General features: G+C 35.8%; 1 protein-coding gene across 1 annotated transcript; it reads left to right on the forward strand.

The window, feature by feature from the left end:
- The first annotated feature begins 2528 nt into the window (after nucleotides 1-2528).
- On the forward strand, nucleotides 2529-19754 carry pou1f1 (POU class 1 homeobox 1). Its single transcript, XM_038276427.1, has 7 exons — nucleotides 2529-2664; nucleotides 4582-4743; nucleotides 6366-6464; nucleotides 17192-17452; nucleotides 17613-17777; nucleotides 18797-18857; nucleotides 18945-19754. Exons 1-7 carry the CDS (start codon nucleotides 2529-2531, stop codon nucleotides 19183-19185), a joined length of 1125 nt encoding a protein of 374 aa, XP_038132355.1. The 3' UTR covers nucleotides 19186-19754.
- Nucleotides 19755-20437: the final 683 nt, after the last annotated feature.

Genomic DNA, 20437 nt, shown 5'->3' on the forward strand with positions numbered 1-20437 from the left:
AAGTGTTTCCAAGCTCCTGCAGGACACAACAAGGTGTGTGGTAAAGATGAATGTGTACCATCTAGGAAAAAAATGCAAAAAAAAAAAAAAAAAAAAACCTTGTTACCGAACAGCTGCTAGAGTATTTTAAGCTGAATTACTGATGTCTTATTTTAGCTTTCACAAAACTGTGAGGATGTTTTCATAGATGCTTGGCTTTAACACATGTTTTATAAATTAAATGTGTGAATATATATGCTTTTATTTAGTGGTTCTTGCAATCAAACATGATCATTTATTCTGATCACTCATACAGACTGCTCTTGAAACCCTAAACTTGGCCTTCTTCATTTCTGTTAACTGTCACTTTGTGATTACATTATGAATTCACTCATAAACTCTATGAGCTACCTGAGTGCCAAGCACCTGCTTTAATGTCCCCATTAAAACAGTGTAATGAAACAAGGTTGGAAGAGTCAAAGTACACATTAAGGATAAATATGCATTTCCTTAATTGACCTGGAAGAAGCAGAAACACCAAGATGTAGCAGTAAACTTTTCAACCTTTTTTTTACTTTGTTTCAAACATCTCTGTATAAAGTTTTGCATATCTGTGAAGTACTGCAAATATTATAAATAGCTTTTTAAATTTGAATAAACAAATACTTATTTTATCATAAATCTGCAGCGTGCATTTGTATCCCATCCCTTTATTCAAGTCTACTTTTGAGATCTCTTAAAATACCTTTAACCAACTTTGAAGACATGAAAAGAGTATAAAACAGCTGCGGATCTACAGATCTACAAAACAATTCCATACAACAGCTCTGTCTTGCAAAATATTTTTTCACATTGCCTTTAACATCATCCCCACAGTGAAACATGGTGGTGGTAGCATCAGGCACAGGGAAGCCGGTCAGAGTCAATAGGAAACTGATGAAGATAAACACAGGGTGTGACTTGTCCTTTAAATGAAGAGGCTCAGTGTGCTGCTCTGTGTTGGTCTATCTATATCATATCCCAATTTATTTAGGTTTGTTGTTGTAGAAAAACAGAAGAGCATCCAAATAAGATCTGGGACATTTTGGAAGGACATTCTGATCTACCTTTAGGTGATTTTTTGGCAGTTTAACGGTACAGTATAGTGGAGGATTTTTGCAAATTTTTAAAAGACCCACCTTCTCCACTTTAAATAAAAAATGCACATGCACAACCCTGTACCCGCTCCCAATGAGGGAACGCCTATTAAACACGTGCGAGAGCGTGCACAAGCCCATTTCTCCTCATGCACACTCTTTTTAAAAGTTGCTGTTCTCATCGCTCATACAAGCTTACTTTCCAAAAGAAGATTTGCAATTTTTTCCACTGTCAGATTCTCCAACGTTAAGTGAAAATGGGGACGAGCACGTAGGACTGCCCTATGGAAACATATAAAACCAGAATGAATGGCAATTAAGAGGACCACTTATTTTGATGATCCACCCAGAAAAAGATCATCCTCCACTATACCTTTAAATTTACTAATCTACATAGAAAATAAGTTGTAAGAAAAGCTGCTCTATGTTGACGGTTGTGTAGTTAAGAAACTAAACTCAATCCCTCCCTTTGCTATTGTGAATGATAGACATTTCGACTAGCTTAATTTTTACAATTTATATTCCAAATAAAACATTAAGAAGCTGTTGAATATTTGAGTACCCCTGAGTGTTTGTTTTACTTTGCTATTGTCTCCTCACAATCTTGTAATCATGGAGACAGAAAGAGACAGCAGTAAGAAGGCAGAGGTGAGGAGGAGATCAGGTTTCTCAGCCGCTCTGTACCCTAATCCTGGATTTGGAGATGGGATGAGAAGAACATAGGTAAGTACAAAAAACAAGCAATTACAGCACCGCCATGGAATTGAAAGAGGGGGGCGAGCTCAACAGGAAATGGGGGATCTCATAGGTTGTGAGAGAGGTTGCTTACCTGTAGGTGGGATATAAATACCTGTAGTAGACTAGGGCAGAGAAATGCTGAGAGCATGACAGATGCTGACTTCTACTGATCGCTGAAGGTTGAAACAAACAGCAGGGCTGCTTAGTGGAGGCCCTATTAGCTGAGAATCCCATTTCAACAGATAGAATAGTGATTTGAAATCGAACATGAACCACTTTGGTTTTCATTTAGTTTGAGGGTAGGGTGGTGTCTAAAACTTTGAAGACTTCTGGAGGAGGAGGGAAAAAAGTAATGCATCTCAGTTTCCTATCCTGATATTCCCAATTGCCTGAAGGGAGATACATGTCTGACTAAGCCAGAGATAAAAGGACAAGAGAAGAAGACAATACTCAAAGGTGTAAGAGAACAATCGCAGCCAGAAACACGACGGCAGAACAAGACAAGGCCGAAGAAGACAAGACAAAATCACAAGAAAGAAAACAAGAAGACATATTTTTAGGGATGCTAAACAATGGAAGACGAGACCAAATAAAGTGAGCTATTGTACTTTGAAGAAAATAATTCGTTTGAACGACAAACCTCCAACTGAGATTGTTCAAGAAAGCCAAAGAAAGATGGCATGTCAGGCATTTGGTACTGATTCCTTCACCCAACTGGCAGGAGATTCACCTTTACCAATCCTTATGCACCATGGCTCCACCAGTGACTGCTTGCCAACCACTTCCCATGCTTACAGTATGGTTTCTGCAGGTAAATCACCTTAAAATGTTCTTCCTACTTGTTATGTATTTTCTTTGAGATAGTATGTTGTAGGGGTTACATCTAAATATGTCCTGCTCTATTGATAACTTTCGTTTTTAAAGATTGCATTTATGCATTTTTATTAAAAAGCTTTGCAGCAAAGCTTAGGAATATTAATAACCATAAATTGTGTTGCTGAGATTCTAAATCCCATCAGTTTCAACACCATCAGCATACCTGGAATAAATAGAAACTATTCATGACTGTGTTTACAGGCCGTATAGGGCTATAAGAGGGTCTATTAAATGTAACTGAACCACCCATAATCCTTTAATGGCTTTTAAATAACATAATAATCAGCAAAGTCTACACTTTAGAGAAAGTTCATTGAATTTTCATGTCAACATCATGTGATTCTATTTATAGATATATTTTGACCCTCAGAATAAAAATAAATGTTCGACTCCAATCAGAATAAATAGTCGCATTAATCTTTTGTTTAGATTTCACATCCTGGAACCATAAAAAAATCATTGTACTCAATAAAACCTGTGGCTTTTCCAATGGTGAGAAAAAAAAAAAGAATAAGATTCAATCTGCAGTTTTTTGAGCTGAGAACAAACTTTGTACTTTTAAGAGATCACAGAAATAGATTTATCAGAAATGATGCACCTGGCCTTATAGGGCAATTCTTGCACCAATACTAAAAAATACAAAAAATAGTTGTGTATTAATTTCATTATAACACAACAGTGTTATATATCCACCCAGAATTTAGTTCATCTGTCAAAGGAGCAAAATTAACCCATTTATTTAATGACTATCTAGATACAAATCTAAAATGTCTGTATACTTAAATGCACTGCTTTTCTTATTGTAATTAAATGTAACAATATTCTTATTGGAATAAATGTGACACCAAACAGAAACCCATCTTCCTCTTATAGTCACCTCTTTCTGAAAGAATGATGAAAGCTTAAATACAATTTGCATTAAGAAAAATACAAATTCAATGAAAATTACCTCACTTTTTGACAAGATGGAGCATTATGAAAAAAATGATTCTAGTGCCTATTCATTGTTAATCTCTACTGTAGATGGTATTTGATGATAGAAGTCTATGTTAATGCAACAGTTTGTGTGATACCCACCATTTAAAGAAATCCTTATATATGTTCTGTAGCCAGACAAATAGTATAATTAGACATATGATATGCATGATAAACACCATAAGGTCATAAAGCCATAAAACAACACACTCAATCAATCATTCGATCAATCATTCCTTTTTTATTGGTCAAAAAGATTGCCTCTGGGTTTATCTAACAATGGCACTAAGCATTCATTAGTGCCTGGAGTAAGCTCAAAACTGCCTGAAGATGAACCATGAATAATTATGCAATTTGCAGCGATAGGATCATTCACAGCGACATGTAAATCAGTGCTTCTGAGAAAAGCTGTCATCAAAGTGTGTGTCTTGCTTTGTCCCTTTGTTTTGTTCCTCCCGGCATCATCATGGTTTGTGTCTTCAGTCAATACAACCATTTAGAAATCCTTCTAAAGCCTATAACCTTATAAAAATGATAAAGGTGGACAAATGTATACTCAACAATTCTTTCTTCAATTCTAGCATGATAACTGCATAGGACGGGTGCTCAATATAAATAGTAACCCTTTGAATTTGAAAATGATTTACTTCGAATAAGAAATTCAGTTTTTTGAAGTCAGATTTCTTTTAAGTATTGTATCCTCTTGAGTAGCTCATATGTTTACTATAAAGTGTATCAGATCTTTTGTCAAGCTAACATGATTACAAACTACTTGGAAATCCTCAGAGGACAGACACAATGCTTCTGTTTCTAGAACTGGTTTGACTTTCTTCCAAATTACAAAATGTTTTTCTCCGTTGTTGGTTTTCTCCATCAGTATCATCAGGACTGTCCCTGGGTCAGACCTCAAAGAGGTCCCACATGCACCTGTCCACTTCCTCTCTTGGAAACGCCCTCAGCAATGCTCCTCAAAGTTTGCATTATCCAGTCACCCCCTGCCATTACAGCAACCAGCAAGCCACTTATGGCATGATGACAGGTGAGAGATGTTGGGGTTGTTGTGTATAAATGGGTCCTTCATTAGTGAAATTAATGAGGATGTGGTAGTATCGTGGTTGGGGCATTGCGCTTTGAATCCAGAGGTTGTGAGCTCAATCCCCACTCCCTGAGCAAACACCTTTAACCCCACACTGCTCCCTTGGTGCCTCACAGTGGCAGCCCACTGGTCCCCAAGGGGATGAGTTAAATGCAGAGAGTTAATTTCATTGCTTTGTCCTTGTGACAGTGTAATCACAATAAAATGTGAAAAAAAAATCATCAACAAAAGGAATAATTCTTATAACTAAAGAAGATTCACGGTTATTTCTGTACAGAATAAATCTAATGCCGTTATTTAAAATGTAGATATGCTGCATAACTTCTCATTAACTATATATGAAATGAATTAATAACTTAAATGAGTGTTTGAGTGGGAAGCGATAGTTCTGACTGTATATTAAATCAATATAGCATGGTGCAGCCCTGCACATTTAATTGTCTACCAAAATATAATTCCACCAAATACAACTAATAACCCATGACACAGAAAAAAAATTATTTAGTACATTTATTTATTGCAGATAAACAAATCTTAACTAAACTATTGTGTATTTTTTCAAAATCACAGGTGCCGTAATTGTGGCATATTTATCTAAAGCTAAATATACATGTAACAAAAACTTTTTAAACTCACGATTTACTTTTTTGAAGTTGATCCTAGTCAGTATTGGCATAAATATCAAAATAGTTAATCAAATAATCCAGGACCTTCTTCCTCTCTGATAAAGATCTGATATGATAGTATGGTAGATTTTTTTTTAATCATTTTAATATCAACATAGCTCTATTCAACTCTTTCCGCTGCAAAAAAAATTTATCCCAGTAAGTCATTTTTTTCTTAAAATAAGTGCATTTTTTCTTGAATTAAGGAGGAAAGTGAGACATGGAACAAGACAATTTACATTTAAAATCAGAAAAAACAATTATATTGTCTTATTTCAAGTGCGTATTATCTAATTATCTTATTTTAAGAGTAAAAATACTCATTCCATTGGCAAATAATCATATTTACCTTCTAAAATTAAGGGTAAATACACTTAATTTAAGATATTTTAACCTATTTTTAGATCATTTTTGCAATGTGTGCTTTTTTCAACAAGAGTGAATCTTAACAATCTCCTGTTTACAAAATAAAACAATAGAGTCACATTTCCACATTTTAAAGACTTTAACTGTGAGTTTTACTTCTTTAAATCATTAGATGTCAAATCAAGAATGAAACCCCCGCATGGTGGGTACAAATTGATGTGTGGTCGGTGTAAAATGTTCCAGGTCAGATAGTCTGGTCGTCTGGTAGCAATGAGGAGGATGGTAACATAAAAGATCTCCAAAGAACACTTTTAGAAAAATCCAGCTATATTTTCAGTGTGAAATTGTGCTATTGTAGTACAATCTGATTTTATTCAAGGCTTTTGATGCTAATTGTTGTGAAAACTGCAGTATAGTGAGAGCAGCAAAGGTACTGATGATGATTATAAAGCATATTCCTACACTGATTTAGCCCATAATGATGTCGCATTGGGATTAAAAGGAAATTCTTATCTTTCTTCCTCTTCTTTGAAGCCCAAGAGATGCTTTCTGCCAGTATATCTCAGACTCGCATCCTGCAGACCTGTGGCGTCCCTCACCCCAACATGGTGAGTGGTGCAAACCCATTACAAGGTAAAGAACCCATCCACACTTTGCACAGACTCACACACTCAGCCTTTCCCTCAGCTGCAAGTTAATTCCACCAAATCAAGCAGGAAATGTGCTTACTTTGTGATTAGTTTCAATTTTGCTGCCAGGTAAAATTAATTCACGGCTTTATCCGTTTTTTTGTACAATATGGTGCTACAGCTGTAACAAACTGTCAAATGATTTGCTAATTCCTCTTAATCCCGTTAGGAGCTGAGGTATAAATCTTTCAGCTGGAGCACAGGATACAATGCAGGCTTTAACCCTTTCATTCCCCAGAAACCATGTTTCATTCAACCTTCTAAAGTAACAGATGAATTTTAAAATGCTTCCTATGATTCGTATATTTTTGGAAAGTAAGGCCTGATGTGCAGACGCTACTATTTGTTGCAGTTCATTAAGTTTTCCTTTACATGAATTCCCTGAATGTAGATTTTGAAGAATGACAAAGAGAAATTAGCATTTGTGTCTTGCTATATTCACATGTTAAAGAAACTTGAGATTTATTGATAGGATCTCAGAGACGATATGATTAAGATAAAAAGTAAACTTTATGTTACAGAAAGTGTTTTGAGATTTTCTTTTCTTAGAATGGGGTAGCAAAACCTTCACATTTTATGACTGGGGTCAAATGTTTTTGATATCCTACTGAAAACTTCTTATTATAAGTTGTTTCATTGCTGGTGTAAATGAATCAGATTTGTAGACTGGTCCACGTTTGGTGGAGGACTGAAAAAGCACTTGTAATGATCTCTCCTAATACATTGGATTTAATATTTTTATGCTACTTTCTAATTACTTTGCCTTTTTTCTTTGGGTCCTTGTCCATTTTGAATACCTATTTCTGCCTAAACCTTTTAAAGTGGAGTTATAAGATGTTTAAATTCACCCTTTTCCTCCAAATGTTACAGATGGTCACTGTGGAAAATGCACTTCCATTGAAATTTCAACACATCACAGAGAATTTCTCCAGAAAATATTTGGTCCTTATAGGTTTTAAAACTGTCATCTGGCATATCATGTTGCTTTGGGATAATGGCTTCCTGTCAGTGCAGGATTCATGGATAATGATACTCCCCTAACAGCTTCAGCCAGCTTGGACACAGGTTCTTTAAGTTTTGCTTTTAGGCTAATAAGATAATTTCACCACAAAAAAATTTTTATTTTTAGGACAGAGAGCCCATTCAAATCGTGAAATATTACTTATTATAACTAGACCCTCCAATTCATGCAATACTTTTATTATTGGTTGAATAGACGAAAAAGACATTGCCAGCATTTTGAAAATTGACTGATTTGACATGAAATCATGATCTGTGTTTTCACAAACCTTTCAAAAGCATTGAAATCACTGGAAACCTTCTAAAAAATATCATAAGAATCTCTTTGTACACATTTTATTCAGACTATTTCTAATATAAACAAAGTATATTTAATATGATATAAAGTCACTGATGTTTGTAGCTTCTGTTCAGGATATCTCTTTTTCAACAGTTTATATATTTATGTATATATAATTTTTTTTTCACCGCTAATGTTTGTATACTTTTAATGCATTAACCAACTAACAATGTAATTCTCAGTTTTGAACTGTAATTGTTCTCTGATAAAACATAACATTTTCCCAAAGCTTTCAGAGGCAGAAAATATCCTTTTAATAGAAGGTGAATTGATTTATTTTTATTTTTGCACATCTTTAAAAGGGGTACTATAGTAAATGTAATATGTTCCTAATTTTCTTCACAATATTGACATTTCTACAATTTATAATACAATAGTACAAAAATTCCTAAACATTAAGAACATCTTGCTGTGTTAGTTGCACAGTAATACGCATGTAATCAAAAAGATGACACATGATGCTGAAAAGAGGACTATTCTATTAAAATAATCTCTAATAAAAAAAAAAAATAGATAACAGTAAAGCAGGAGACACTGACTGAAAAATTTGCTGTTCACTTGCTTTGTTCAAGTTCAAATACCACAAAGCAACCGGGTCCTCTAAACAGTTAACGTTTGCAAACTTTTTTCTTATCACTCTTGACAGACATTACTTCTAAAAGTAATGGCTTAATTATTTTAGGTCTGCCTCAGCAACATCCACTGTCTGCGTGAAACGATTTGACAGTCCTGAGCCATTCAAGCTGTCAAAGATTGTGTTGAAAAGACATTAAGATTAAATTAAGGAGGTGCACTCTTTTATTATCACCAGGACGGTAGACTAATTTGTCACTTCAATGATCTCAGATTTTCCTCTGCCAAGTGAATAAATGGTAAAATCAGGCTACCAAAAATAGACCTGTGTGAGGATTTTATTGGCAGCTTAAATGAAAAGAAACAGAAAGAAGGTTTGTGTATTGATACAAGTCAGCAAAAAAAGATATTGATTCACCTGAAGAGGACATATAACTAGTAGGTAAAGGAATATCTGTAAACAATGTAATGAAATGTGAAGGAAGCATGAAATTGGGGCTTCCATATAAAAAGTCACCTCTTGTGAAACAGAAAATTAGATTTGTTGCTCATTGCTCAGAAAGATTAAGAAATGACACACAGCTGATGTTATTACTCATAAAAATAAGAAAACTGAGGTAAGACATAATGGGAGCATGCTATATCCTAAAGGTATATACGTTTATTATTCCCTTAACAATAAATAAATTTAAGTTTGTGTGAAATGACTCATCATATTGCCCTACTTTATCTATTTTTAACCTGTGCAGTTTTAGTAGTTTTTTAAAGACCAGCTATCATTCCGTATCTATATTGAAGATATCTCAAACACACTTTGACACCAAATAGTATTTTTCATGTTACTAAAAGTGTACTGTAAGAAAAGTTGGTTAAATCTGCGTCTTTCTAAGGGTGCATTCCCAATCATGCTTCAGTCCAGGAACTGGCCAGGGGATTGATTCCCAAAAGGGAGAAAACTCACTTCTTCTGTTGGCTTTCACAAAAAGTGAGTTTTGAGTTTGCTGCTGCTACTGTGGCGTTCACATGCAGGGGTGGAGCTAGAAGGGGGGACAGGGCTGGCCATGGCCACCCCTTGCCAATCATTGGCTACCCTTATGTACACCCCTACCTGGTGATTTGTTGTTCCCATAGCAGCAGACTTTACCACCATGGGGAAAAAAAGTACAGCTGCCATCCTCTTTAAAACAGAGGATGGCAGCTGTACTACTCTCCACTAGTTAGATTTTCAGTTGTTAGCATATTAACCATAACCTGACAACACAATTACATTATATTAAATCAATTAATTCAATACTTTTTTGCACATTAATATTCTAACTAATCTAATTGAACTTGACAAGCACATAATTCCTGTTTTTTTCAGGTCTATTTATTGTGTTTTATGGGGGAAAAGGGAAAGCTATGTACCTCTGCAGTCATCTAGGAGTCTTCAATGAAATTAAAGAAAAACTGCTTACAGTTACCACCGACTACAACAGCTCAGTCATTCAATATTTATATCATGCTGAAACCATAACTGATTTAAATAACATAGATGCATAATGCTTAAATGTGTATAGATTTGCATAAATGTGTGTAGATTTATTAACAAGGGAGTCATGGAGATGTAGTCTGTCTTTACTGATTTATTTGGAATATATGTATGTTTAGTACATATATTCCATATATACATGTATATATTTCTACTCATTCATTTTCCAGTCGGTATAGTATGATTACTCTGGAGTCTAGACTCAGCCTAATTTGGTTTTCAGCCACCCGCCAGTGGCTGACAGCAGTACAACCTATTTTCTGTTTAAACACCTAAAAAATTCCCAGAGGCATTCCTAGACTGACCCCCAGTTGGTCAACAAATTATTGAATAAGAAAAAAATTTAAGATTAATACAGTTAAGAGGTAAGATGTCTTTATCTATGGCAAAATATGGTGGGAGCAGGGAAATGGAAACGCCTTTAGTGTTAATTAAATTAGATCAGGGATCACAATCTTTTTCATTTCATAATAATCAATAGGATAATAGTGGTTTGAACTACAATGAAAAAAAAAAGAATGGAAAATATTTTTTTTTGAGTATACCAGCAATTGTGACAATATTCTGATGACTTATCAAAGCAGGTTATGAAAATAATTACACCAAGAAAAAATAAGCTACAGAAAAGGCATTGTTCTTAAATACATGGGAATAAGATTGTGCTTTAATATTAATTAAAAGGTAGTAATTATGGTGATAAATTGTATATCCTTGGTATTAAGAACAGAAAGAATAATAGAGAATCATGCAGAAAATTGTAGCTTGTACTAATTTTGATTTAGGCTGAGATTAGCTTTTATGTTGCCATGTTTGCCATTGTGTAGCTTCTCTTTAGCAATATCTGTGTGAAAACGCAGAGGAGAGGAACTGCTGTAACACTGAAAGCAAGCCAATTTCCAATTCTCGCTGGAGATAAGATTTCAGCTGTTTTGTCATTCCATGGATTTTATAATAAAAGGCTGAGAGGAGCTTCAGCTCCCTGATTCTAATCTTTAAGCTCCTATGAGCTAAGAGGAAAGTGGCCACCTTGGGGCACCCAGCTTGCATAATTTCCTTTTTATTTGTGCAGAAGAGTTTTAATCCGCATTATACACTGTACAGAAAACGTGGAAATGCACATGAATTCATGTAGTGATTTTCATTATACATAAGCATTCGATTATTCACAGCCTAAGGTTTGAAATAATATTCAGGATTTCCCTACACATTTCTTTCGACTAAGTATTTCTTATCTGTTGGGAATGTCCTGCAGCCATCCCTACAGCACACTATGTTGTTAAGTCAGTGGCAATACATTTTCCACAGTGGGTGGACGTTGCTTTGAAAGCAAAGCAAAGCTTCAGGATGATGACAGTTAAAGATGGCCTTGTACACAAACTTAAAAATGGACAAAAAGTAATCTTCTTCCTGCTACATTAGGAACCTTTTGCAAAAAAATAAAAAAATAAAAAAATAAATAGAATTGCACATGGACAACTACAGTGCTTATTGTAGCACAGCTGTTTCCCCAGGGAACATCAGTTGATGCATTAGGATTAGGTGGAGGAAAGGAAAGGTCCACTTTCCCCCACCAGCTGGAGGGGGGGGGGGGGGTGTTTGATGTTAAGCAGCGTTAACAAGAAAAAGTTTTTATTCTCTTGGGCAAGAAAAAGAAAAGTTTCACACAAAAAGGAAAAGGACTTCTGCTTCTCTGTGATGTCAAGAGCACAGGCAGACATTATTCATGCATGCAGCTCTATCTGAGCATCTGCAGTGTTGCTCTCTGCCCTGAATGTAGCTCCAGCAGAACAATGCAAAAGCCTGGTGATAGCAGCACCATTTCTTTGGCTGAGAAACTGAGCCATTGCATTAAAAGCTAATGCTAAATTTAGTGTTTCAGTCGCCATAAAGCTTTTATACTCGTTGAACCTTTTCACATTTCATCATAAAACATAACCACAAAACTTTAATATATTTCATATGACAACAGCAGAAAAATAAAATCGATTCTAGCAACTTAACTGTAGAGTTGAAATAGTTTGCATCTAGAGCCTGCCTTTGTGTAATGTTAAATCAGTATAGATAGAGTTAAATTTGATAGAGAAATTTAGCGTAAAAAAGCATCATAAGTAAGTAAAGTGTACAGGCTATTTATTACCGCCATCTACCGGGCTGGGAGGTAAATTTACAACTAGTGGTGTCCCATTTCTTAGGGAGAAAATGTTCACTTTCACCTCCCTCATTGAGTGTACTTCAGTGTGGAGGGAACTTGCTGGAGTGTTCTCAGACCCAAGTGAGAGAAATGTGACATATTTCAAATGTGCAAAATTCTGAGAGAGAGAGAAGTCAGCAGTCTGTAAGCAGAAGGTCTGTGTTGTTGTTTTTTTTTTTTTTTTTTTGACAAAGCATTGACTAAGGGGGCTGAATAAAAGTACATGACACTATTCTATTATTGATAATATCTTATATTTTTCTTGACATTTCAAATCGTATGAAAGTATCTTCTCTGAGTGCATTTGACAAAAAAAGGTTAATTCAGTCCAGAAATACAGACTCCTGGTACCAGTTGTTATTTTTCAAGTTGGTTGAAGGTTTTCTGAATCAGGAAACCAGCAGGTTTCATTGAACCATTTTAATGGGCATGAAGCGACAGTGGAAAGTAAAACTACTCTATAACTGGAAAAAAAAAAAAAAAAAAACCTCAGCAGAACCAGGCTCAGCATGAGAGGTTATCTGCACACAGAGTCATGTACACTGTTAGAGAATTATATTAGAGTATTTTGAAGAATGTGGTTAATAGAAATTGTTATCAATCGAAATTAAGGAATCATTGTTGAGTTTATGGTTTGTGTCTTTAAGGCACGTCGAAACAAGAAAAAATATCTCTCAGAAATGTCCATAAAGATTAAAGCCACAAAGTTATATGAACTTTCACTGGATTGTTCTACATTTTTTTAAAGCTGCCTAATATTCAGTCTTGATCATAAATAATGTGAATGACAAATCATTTTAACGGCACAAACAGTACATTTTCAAAATGTGAGTGATATAAACACCTTTGTTAAGGTACAAACACACACCTTTATGAATAGATTTTATATTGCATTCATTAGATAACACTTTTCAACAATATTTTTTACAGTCAGGCATTGTTGTGTGATGGTCAAAGCTGCTTTATATTCAGCAGCAGTCTGTCCTGGCAATATCCTGTCTGTCTGAATAACGGAAAGGCAAGGCTTCTGTGTCTGAACAGAGAGAATTGATAAAGAATGGGTAAGTGGCTGCTTTCTACATGCCATACCTACAGCAACACACACACACACATATATATATATATATATATATAAACTCCGAATTGGATTTTTTTCTCTGAATGTGAACCTAAACTGCACGCATAAAGCTATTTAATTCATTTAATTTTGGGTTAAGTTTAGAGGTTGGCTGATATACACAATCATATCAGAATTTTTATTTCAACTTTTAATTCAAATGTCCTCAAAATTGTATTATCATATATGCATATATGTTTGCAAAATAAAAAATAAGTCCAGATACAAAAAACGCTTATTATGAAGACATGAAGTACACACTGTTCTAAACTGTTGTGTCCCCCTGGTTGAATTCACTATTGTTCCCCCATATGTATGTAAAAGTATGAAAACATTTATATTATCATTACCATTTGTGAATATTTAGCAGATTTCTGACTCATTTCTGATTATTATTGGAATCAGAAGTAGCTATATTTCTCTTAATTTCAGCAAACTCTCACCGAGAGTGTCTTCTGCCTAAATTATATTTTTCGAAAATAGATAAGAATATGCAGCATGAATATGAAGCACCAAACATTCCGACTGTGGAGTTTTAATGAGAAGAGAAGATACTGTAAGCCATTTTAATTAGCTTGTATAGGCTTTTACTGTTCTTGTTTGTGTGTTTATGATATAAATAGAAGTTTAAACCCTCAGATGCAGCTCTGACAGTCAAATGAAGTTCACCCGGGGTGAGCAAAGTAGAAAAAATGGTAGTTAAGAGTACATATGTACTTTAAATCAATATTGTTACCTCTGCCAAGGAGGTTTTATTTTTAGGGGAGTTAATGTGTTTGTTTGTCTGACCATGTGTGCGTACAGGTTAACTTGAAAAAATTATGGACAGTTTTTAATGATTTTGTGCACAAAAGTCCAAGGAACAGTTCGTTAAATGCATCTGGATGCAGAATTTTATTAAGCAGTTCCACCCTAAACCAGAGAGTGGTAACAGTGACTATTGACAGCTCCAGCACTGGACTCAAAAGTCCCAGTGTATTCTCATTATCAGTTCGTATGAAATCGTACGAAAAGTTATGCACAGTAATTTCGTATGTTTTTGATGTTTTTTTCGTGGTATTTCGTCGTATTTTTACGTCTTGCCTCGTGACAAGATATCCTTGCGCATGCGCATCTTACGCACCATTCAATAACAGAGAATTTAACATACAATTAACCCTAACCCTGGCCCTAACCCTAACCCTAAGATACAAAACAGCAAGCAACGTTGTTAGAGACATGAAGAAGTAATTATTGCACTGTTTTTCCCAGTTTTACGTCCGTCCGCGGATCTGCTTTTTTCGTCTGTCTGGCTGCGCATGCGCACTGATCTGTTTTTTCGAGGAAAAACGTCCAAAACGTACAAAATACTGTGCATAACTTTTCGTACGATTTCATACGAACTGATAATGAGAGTATTTTGAAAGTCCAGGTATTGTAATGAAGACAAGATTACAAAAACACAAGAAATTCTTGATCTTCTGATCACAGAAGAGAGCATAGAGCAGAGTGAATGAAGGAGGTGAGAGCAGAACAAACATCAGAGGCTGCAGACACATGCTGTGCCTTATTTATACATTTATTAAAGGATTTTAAGAAAATCGTTCCTGAGCTGCACCTAATGCCAAGGAGCAATTTATTGAAATTCGGTAATCATGCAGATAATGTGCAAGTTTTAGCTATAGGTGTAAATCACAATGTGGGGCAACATTTACTGCTTGCGCACTCAGAGTGCTTTTCTAGTACTGATATTATTTTGTTATTCCGTGTTCAAAGTGTAGAGAAATGACAGGTAGCCTAAACAAAAAGAGCTAATCAGGAAAAAATGAGGAACAGCTGGGGCAGAGTAAAGGGGGAGCAATCAGAGGAGATGCAGAGCAGCTGGCAGAATGAATGGGACAGCAGAGAGGAACAGAGCAGAGCTAACACAAAACTCTGAAATACAAAGAACACAAGAAAAGAATGATAACGACAAATATAAGAAAAGCTAAAGAAAGCATGACTTACTGTAGATAAAATACCAACAAAGAATTAGTCAAAATACAGACACTAAATAATATAAAAACTCCAACGTGGAGCCAGCTCTATGCAAAGATGATCAGAGTGGTTGACATTGAACCAAACATGGGGTATATCCAATGCATACATTTGTTCCTATGAGGATAACCTTAACCTGGTAAAGTTTCATATACATTCACAGTAACCTGTTTGTTTGTTTTTTAAATCATTAAAGAAGCATGTGAGATTTTTTGAGGGACAAAAGAAAAGCCTTGCTATTCACAGTAAAAAATAAGGCTACGTAGAAATAACATTTTATGTAGATTGACTTAGTGCCATATGCTACAGAAATTATAGCAAAAACGTGATTATTGTTAGTGAATTGTTTTGATTGTTATGTAACAGTTTGCACTGCATCACCATTTACATAATATGGTGATGATAATATGTATATTATAAAACTCATGATTAATTATGAATTTTATGATATACAAGTGATATTAAGCTGAATATCAGGAGTAAACAATATACCAAAGTTCCAGTGAGGATACAAAATTAACCCATCAGTGTTCTCCTAATTAGCAGGATTTCACAATCCATAGACAAATGGCCACCATGTTACTCACTGAAGCTGAAACAAAGAAAAGCATCTGATTCTCCCAGAATGGCACTTTAGAGGACATCTGTCATTTCTGTGTTATGCATAATTAGCAACAAGAGCCATTCAAAGTACTAAACTTCAACAGTTATGGTGAAAATATTGAAAAGTAGCATTTGTTTTATGTTTTCTTTGGGAATACAGAAATTTAAAAGATCCACACAGGCAGAAAACTCTGGTACACTTCAGCATAATGTATTAAGTGACAAAGAGTAGAATAGCTTTTCAGCAAGCCTGCTAAAAAAAAAAATGCATTCGGATTAATTTAGCACTCATGTCACAAACTACCTTGTTGAGACTCCGCACTCTGTTTTTATCAGTAAATTGAACTGGCTTAGCTGTCACCCAAGTGTGCAGCTTTAAAACGAGAACCAATTCTGCACAACAAATATCTGCCCAAGCACAGCGGTGGGCGCTGATTGTGTTTGTGTGCCCGTCTTTAGATGCAATAATGATAGCTTTAGTCTACAAGCTGGTTAATGAAAAGAAGATGAAGAGGGAGGCGCCGATTATGTTTAAACCTTCTATTCAGGAAGGGACAGTAGTTGTCATCATGAGGCGTTTATCTTCGTAACAAATTCTATCAAGCTCATAAAAACGTACTCATTCTTCTCAGTGGTTTAGCAAAAAGAAAGTGGAGCTCTGCTTTGAAATTCAACTCTCTTGAGATGTACTTCAGAACGTGTCAGACACTTAAAAGCAACTGCTCATCACTCTAAATGTGGCACTCTCATGGTGAAACATGATGGGGGCACCATTATAGTGCAGGTATGCTGTTCTTAGAAAGAAGGATGTCAAAGCAAGTTGTCAAAGTCACGTAGTCAAAAGCTGTTATCCTGCAAATCTCCGATATTTACCCGGTTGAATGCAACTGAATTAAACGCCTAAAATATCTACTAAGTTGCAGTCAAGTTCCTGTGCTTAGGACCTAATTATTTGATTTAGGGGTGTTAAAGCAGAGACATTTAAACAGTGCAGGATACCGGCCCCCAAGGACTGGAGTCTGACATCTGTGTAATAGAGCCAGTAAAAGCATTTAGATCAATACTTGTGCGTTTCAATGGCTTAGTTTAAGCCGTAACATAATGTTCACAGAAACATATCATCCAGTCTGACTGAGAAGTGGCTATTCTGCCAAGAAGAATGGACAAAAAGAAAAAAAGAATACCCAGGCAACTCGTTGCTTAAGATGGTTTATAAACTCTGGCAGTCTTTTGGTGTTTTACCTTCCCTACATCATCTCCTTCTGCTTTTATCATTACAGGGTCTCTGACACCTTGCATATACAAGTTTCCAGATCATGGATTGAGCAGCAGCTCTTGTGCTTTGAGTCACGGTTTTTCCTCGCTACCGTCTGCCCTCCTCTCACCTGATGAGATCCCTGGGGGCCCCAGTGGAGAGGGGAAAAGTGACGCACAGAGGAAAGGGATGAGGGAGCAGGAGGATAGTGTCCCTTTAGATTCCCCACAGATACGGGAACTGGAGATGTTTGCAAATGACTTTAAAATACGCAGGATCAAACTCGGTGAGCACAACCTAAAACTGATGCGTCTCCATCTAATGGATTTTTTTGTTTGGCACTGGATGTTTGTTTTTGTTCTGTTTTTTTAAGTTAATCTTCCCTTCCCTCTGATGACTGTAATCTGTGATGCATTGCTATTTCTGTTTTATTTTGACCCCCCCAGGCTACACTCAGACTAATGTAGGCGAGGCTCTTGCCGCAGTGCACGGCTCCGAGTTCAGCCAGACCACGATCTGCCGCTTTGAAAATTTGCAGCTGAGCTTTAAGAATGCCTGCAAACTCAAGGCCATTCTGTCAAAATGGCTCGACGAGGCTGAGCTGGCTGGTGGTGAGTCACACGAATCCATCCAGCCCCCATACAGTGTTTATTTACAGTAGGTGTCATCTTTATCCATCTCAGTGATGTTAAACCTGAACTTTGGATTTGTTGCCATAGTATTTTATGTAAGTGATATCACTAGGATGGTGTACTAAAAAAGCACATTCCTGTTTTCTTTTTTAACCGTTCTGAAGAACGAAAGAAAGCACCTGAAGTGCAAGCTTGTTTTTGTTTGAATAATGATATAACACATTATTTGTGCTGCCTACAACTCAAAAGTATTTTTTATTTTTAAATATATGACAATTCATTGCACAATTCTTTATAACCCTCAAACTTTTTCACGCTGTCACATTGTAATCATAAACTTTTTTTTTTCTGTTTTGAAATTTGCTGTGCTACACCAACAAAAAGCAATGCATATTTATGAAGTTGGAGATGCATTGCTTTCAAAAATAAAATATTTTAATCAGAGCAATTGAAAATATTTGGAACGGCTTGCAAGTACGGATATAGTGCCGCATGAAAATGTATCCTCTCCTTCAAACCAGAGGTCGGCAACATGTGACTCCAGAGCCACATGTGGCCCTTAATACTGGCTAAAATGATATAAAGAGCTAACTAATGTTCTTTGATAACAAATACCAGTCTTAGAAGCTTTAGTGTTTTTTGTAAAGAATATCTTAATTAAATTTTCACAATAGAATTAAAAAGAGACAGACATGTTTCATTTTAATTAGCTTGGAAATTGTTTTAATATTTTACTTACATCAAATAACACTTTATAGAAGAAAATCATGCTTCATCTAAATGAACTGTTCATGTTTTTCCTTATTTTAAAATCTAGAAATACAAATAAACTGTTGCTGTTAATATAATACTTATAAGAGGACCGAGATATTTTTGTGATGTTGCCAAGAACAAAAAAAAAATAAAAAGCTGTGTCTGAATTTTATGATGTGTTTTTTTTCTGGTATCACAGCAAAGCATAAGTTTAGAAAACAATATCTTCTTTCACTTTCCTGTAGCCTTGTACAATGATAAAGCAGGAATGAATGAGCGGAAGAGGAAAAGGAGAACAACCATCAGGTACACTTTTTGTGGAAGAAAAGTGTAAAAGCAATTTAATACATTTAATGTGAAGGCTTTTTTTTAATCCCCTGTTTGCTACTACAGCCTTGGAGCTAAGGAGGCCCTGGAGCGCAGCTTTGTGGAGAAAAGTAAGCCCTCCTCACAGGAAATAGCCCGGATAGCCAAAGGGCTCCATCTGGAGAAGGAGGTGGTCAGAGTATGGTTCTGCAACAGACGCCAAAGAGAGAAACGTGTCAAAACAAGCCTCAGCCTGAGCTCTTGTTTGACCAAAATCAGCCCAAACTGCCTCACACAAATGGGCAAAACACAAAGACCACTCACGTAAATTAAAGTTCAGTTCAGCTGTCTTCAGAGCAAAAGTGACAAAGGGCTCCTTCATGACAACATAACAAATTGACTATTCTTCAACAGCTCCAAAAGTAATAAATTCACTAGGAGCAGCTACAAAAAAAAATGCTTCTAAACATATTCCTTATGTTTTTTATTATTTTATTTTATTTTTTAGCTAAACTATGAATATCATAATATTTATTAGATTAAATAAAGATTTAAAGTTCGTTGCAAATATACCCTTATCCTTATATGGCATATAATTATTTGGGGGGATTTTATATGATAGACCAACACAGAAATATACATTTATAGAGTGGAAAGAAGCAAAAGGCATGGTTTTCACAATTTCTCTTGTGAGATATCAAATTGTAATATTTTGGTGCATTTTAATGGCTATAACAGCTTTTCACGCTTGGACGTAGCTTGGCCAGCCAGACTGATATGACACATATGTTGGCACCAGTGTACGGAAGCCTCGCTTCTGTCAGTGAGCCCCAGGGCAGCTGTGGTTACAATGTAGCTCACCACCATCAGTGTGAGTGTGTGCGTGAATGGGTGAATGACTGAATGTAGTGTAAAGCGCTTTGGCCAAGTCTCCTGACTTAAAGGAGAATTCCGGTTTTTAACACTTTTAGCCCATTTTCTGTAGTGTCCAGGATGAAATCGAATGATCGACACCAAAATTTTGACAATTGGTCCTGTCTCTGCTTTTTGGCTCATTTAGAATCCACCCCTGGCTGCTTCAGAATGGCTTCCATAGTGCATGTCCGATAATGTCCTTAAAACAACCTTAAACGTTCTTTTTTTAAAATATGCTACTCACCGTGTCGTCAGCGCTGTTCAATGACGTTCCAAAAAAAGTTTTGTGAAGAAAAAACGTTCCTGTAGTGTTTTATTTAGCATTTTGTAAATCCCATTGAGTTCTGTTGGAATAGTCAATATTCCCCTGCCACCGGAAACGGAAATGGGGCCTGTTTACACAGTTGTAGTCTTTTCGCTTCACTCTGTGTACTCCGACGTCGAGGTGCTAACGTCTCTGTTAAACACTTTAAAAAACTCTGAAAATGGAATACGAAAGGTGGATTCTTGATTCTCGACGTCAGAGTACACAGAGTGAAGCGAAAAGACTACAACTGTGTAAACAGGCCCCATTTCCGTTTCCGGTGGCAGGGGAATATTGACTATTCCAACAGAACTCAATGGGATTTACAAAATGCTAAATAAAACACTACAGGAACGTTTTT

Source organism: Cyprinodon tularosa, unplaced genomic scaffold, assembly GCF_016077235.1.
Source record: "Cyprinodon tularosa strain WSP-4 unplaced genomic scaffold, ASM1607723v1 ctg124, whole genome shotgun sequence".
NCBI classification, from domain to species: Eukaryota; Metazoa; Chordata; class Actinopteri; order Cyprinodontiformes; family Cyprinodontidae; genus Cyprinodon; species Cyprinodon tularosa.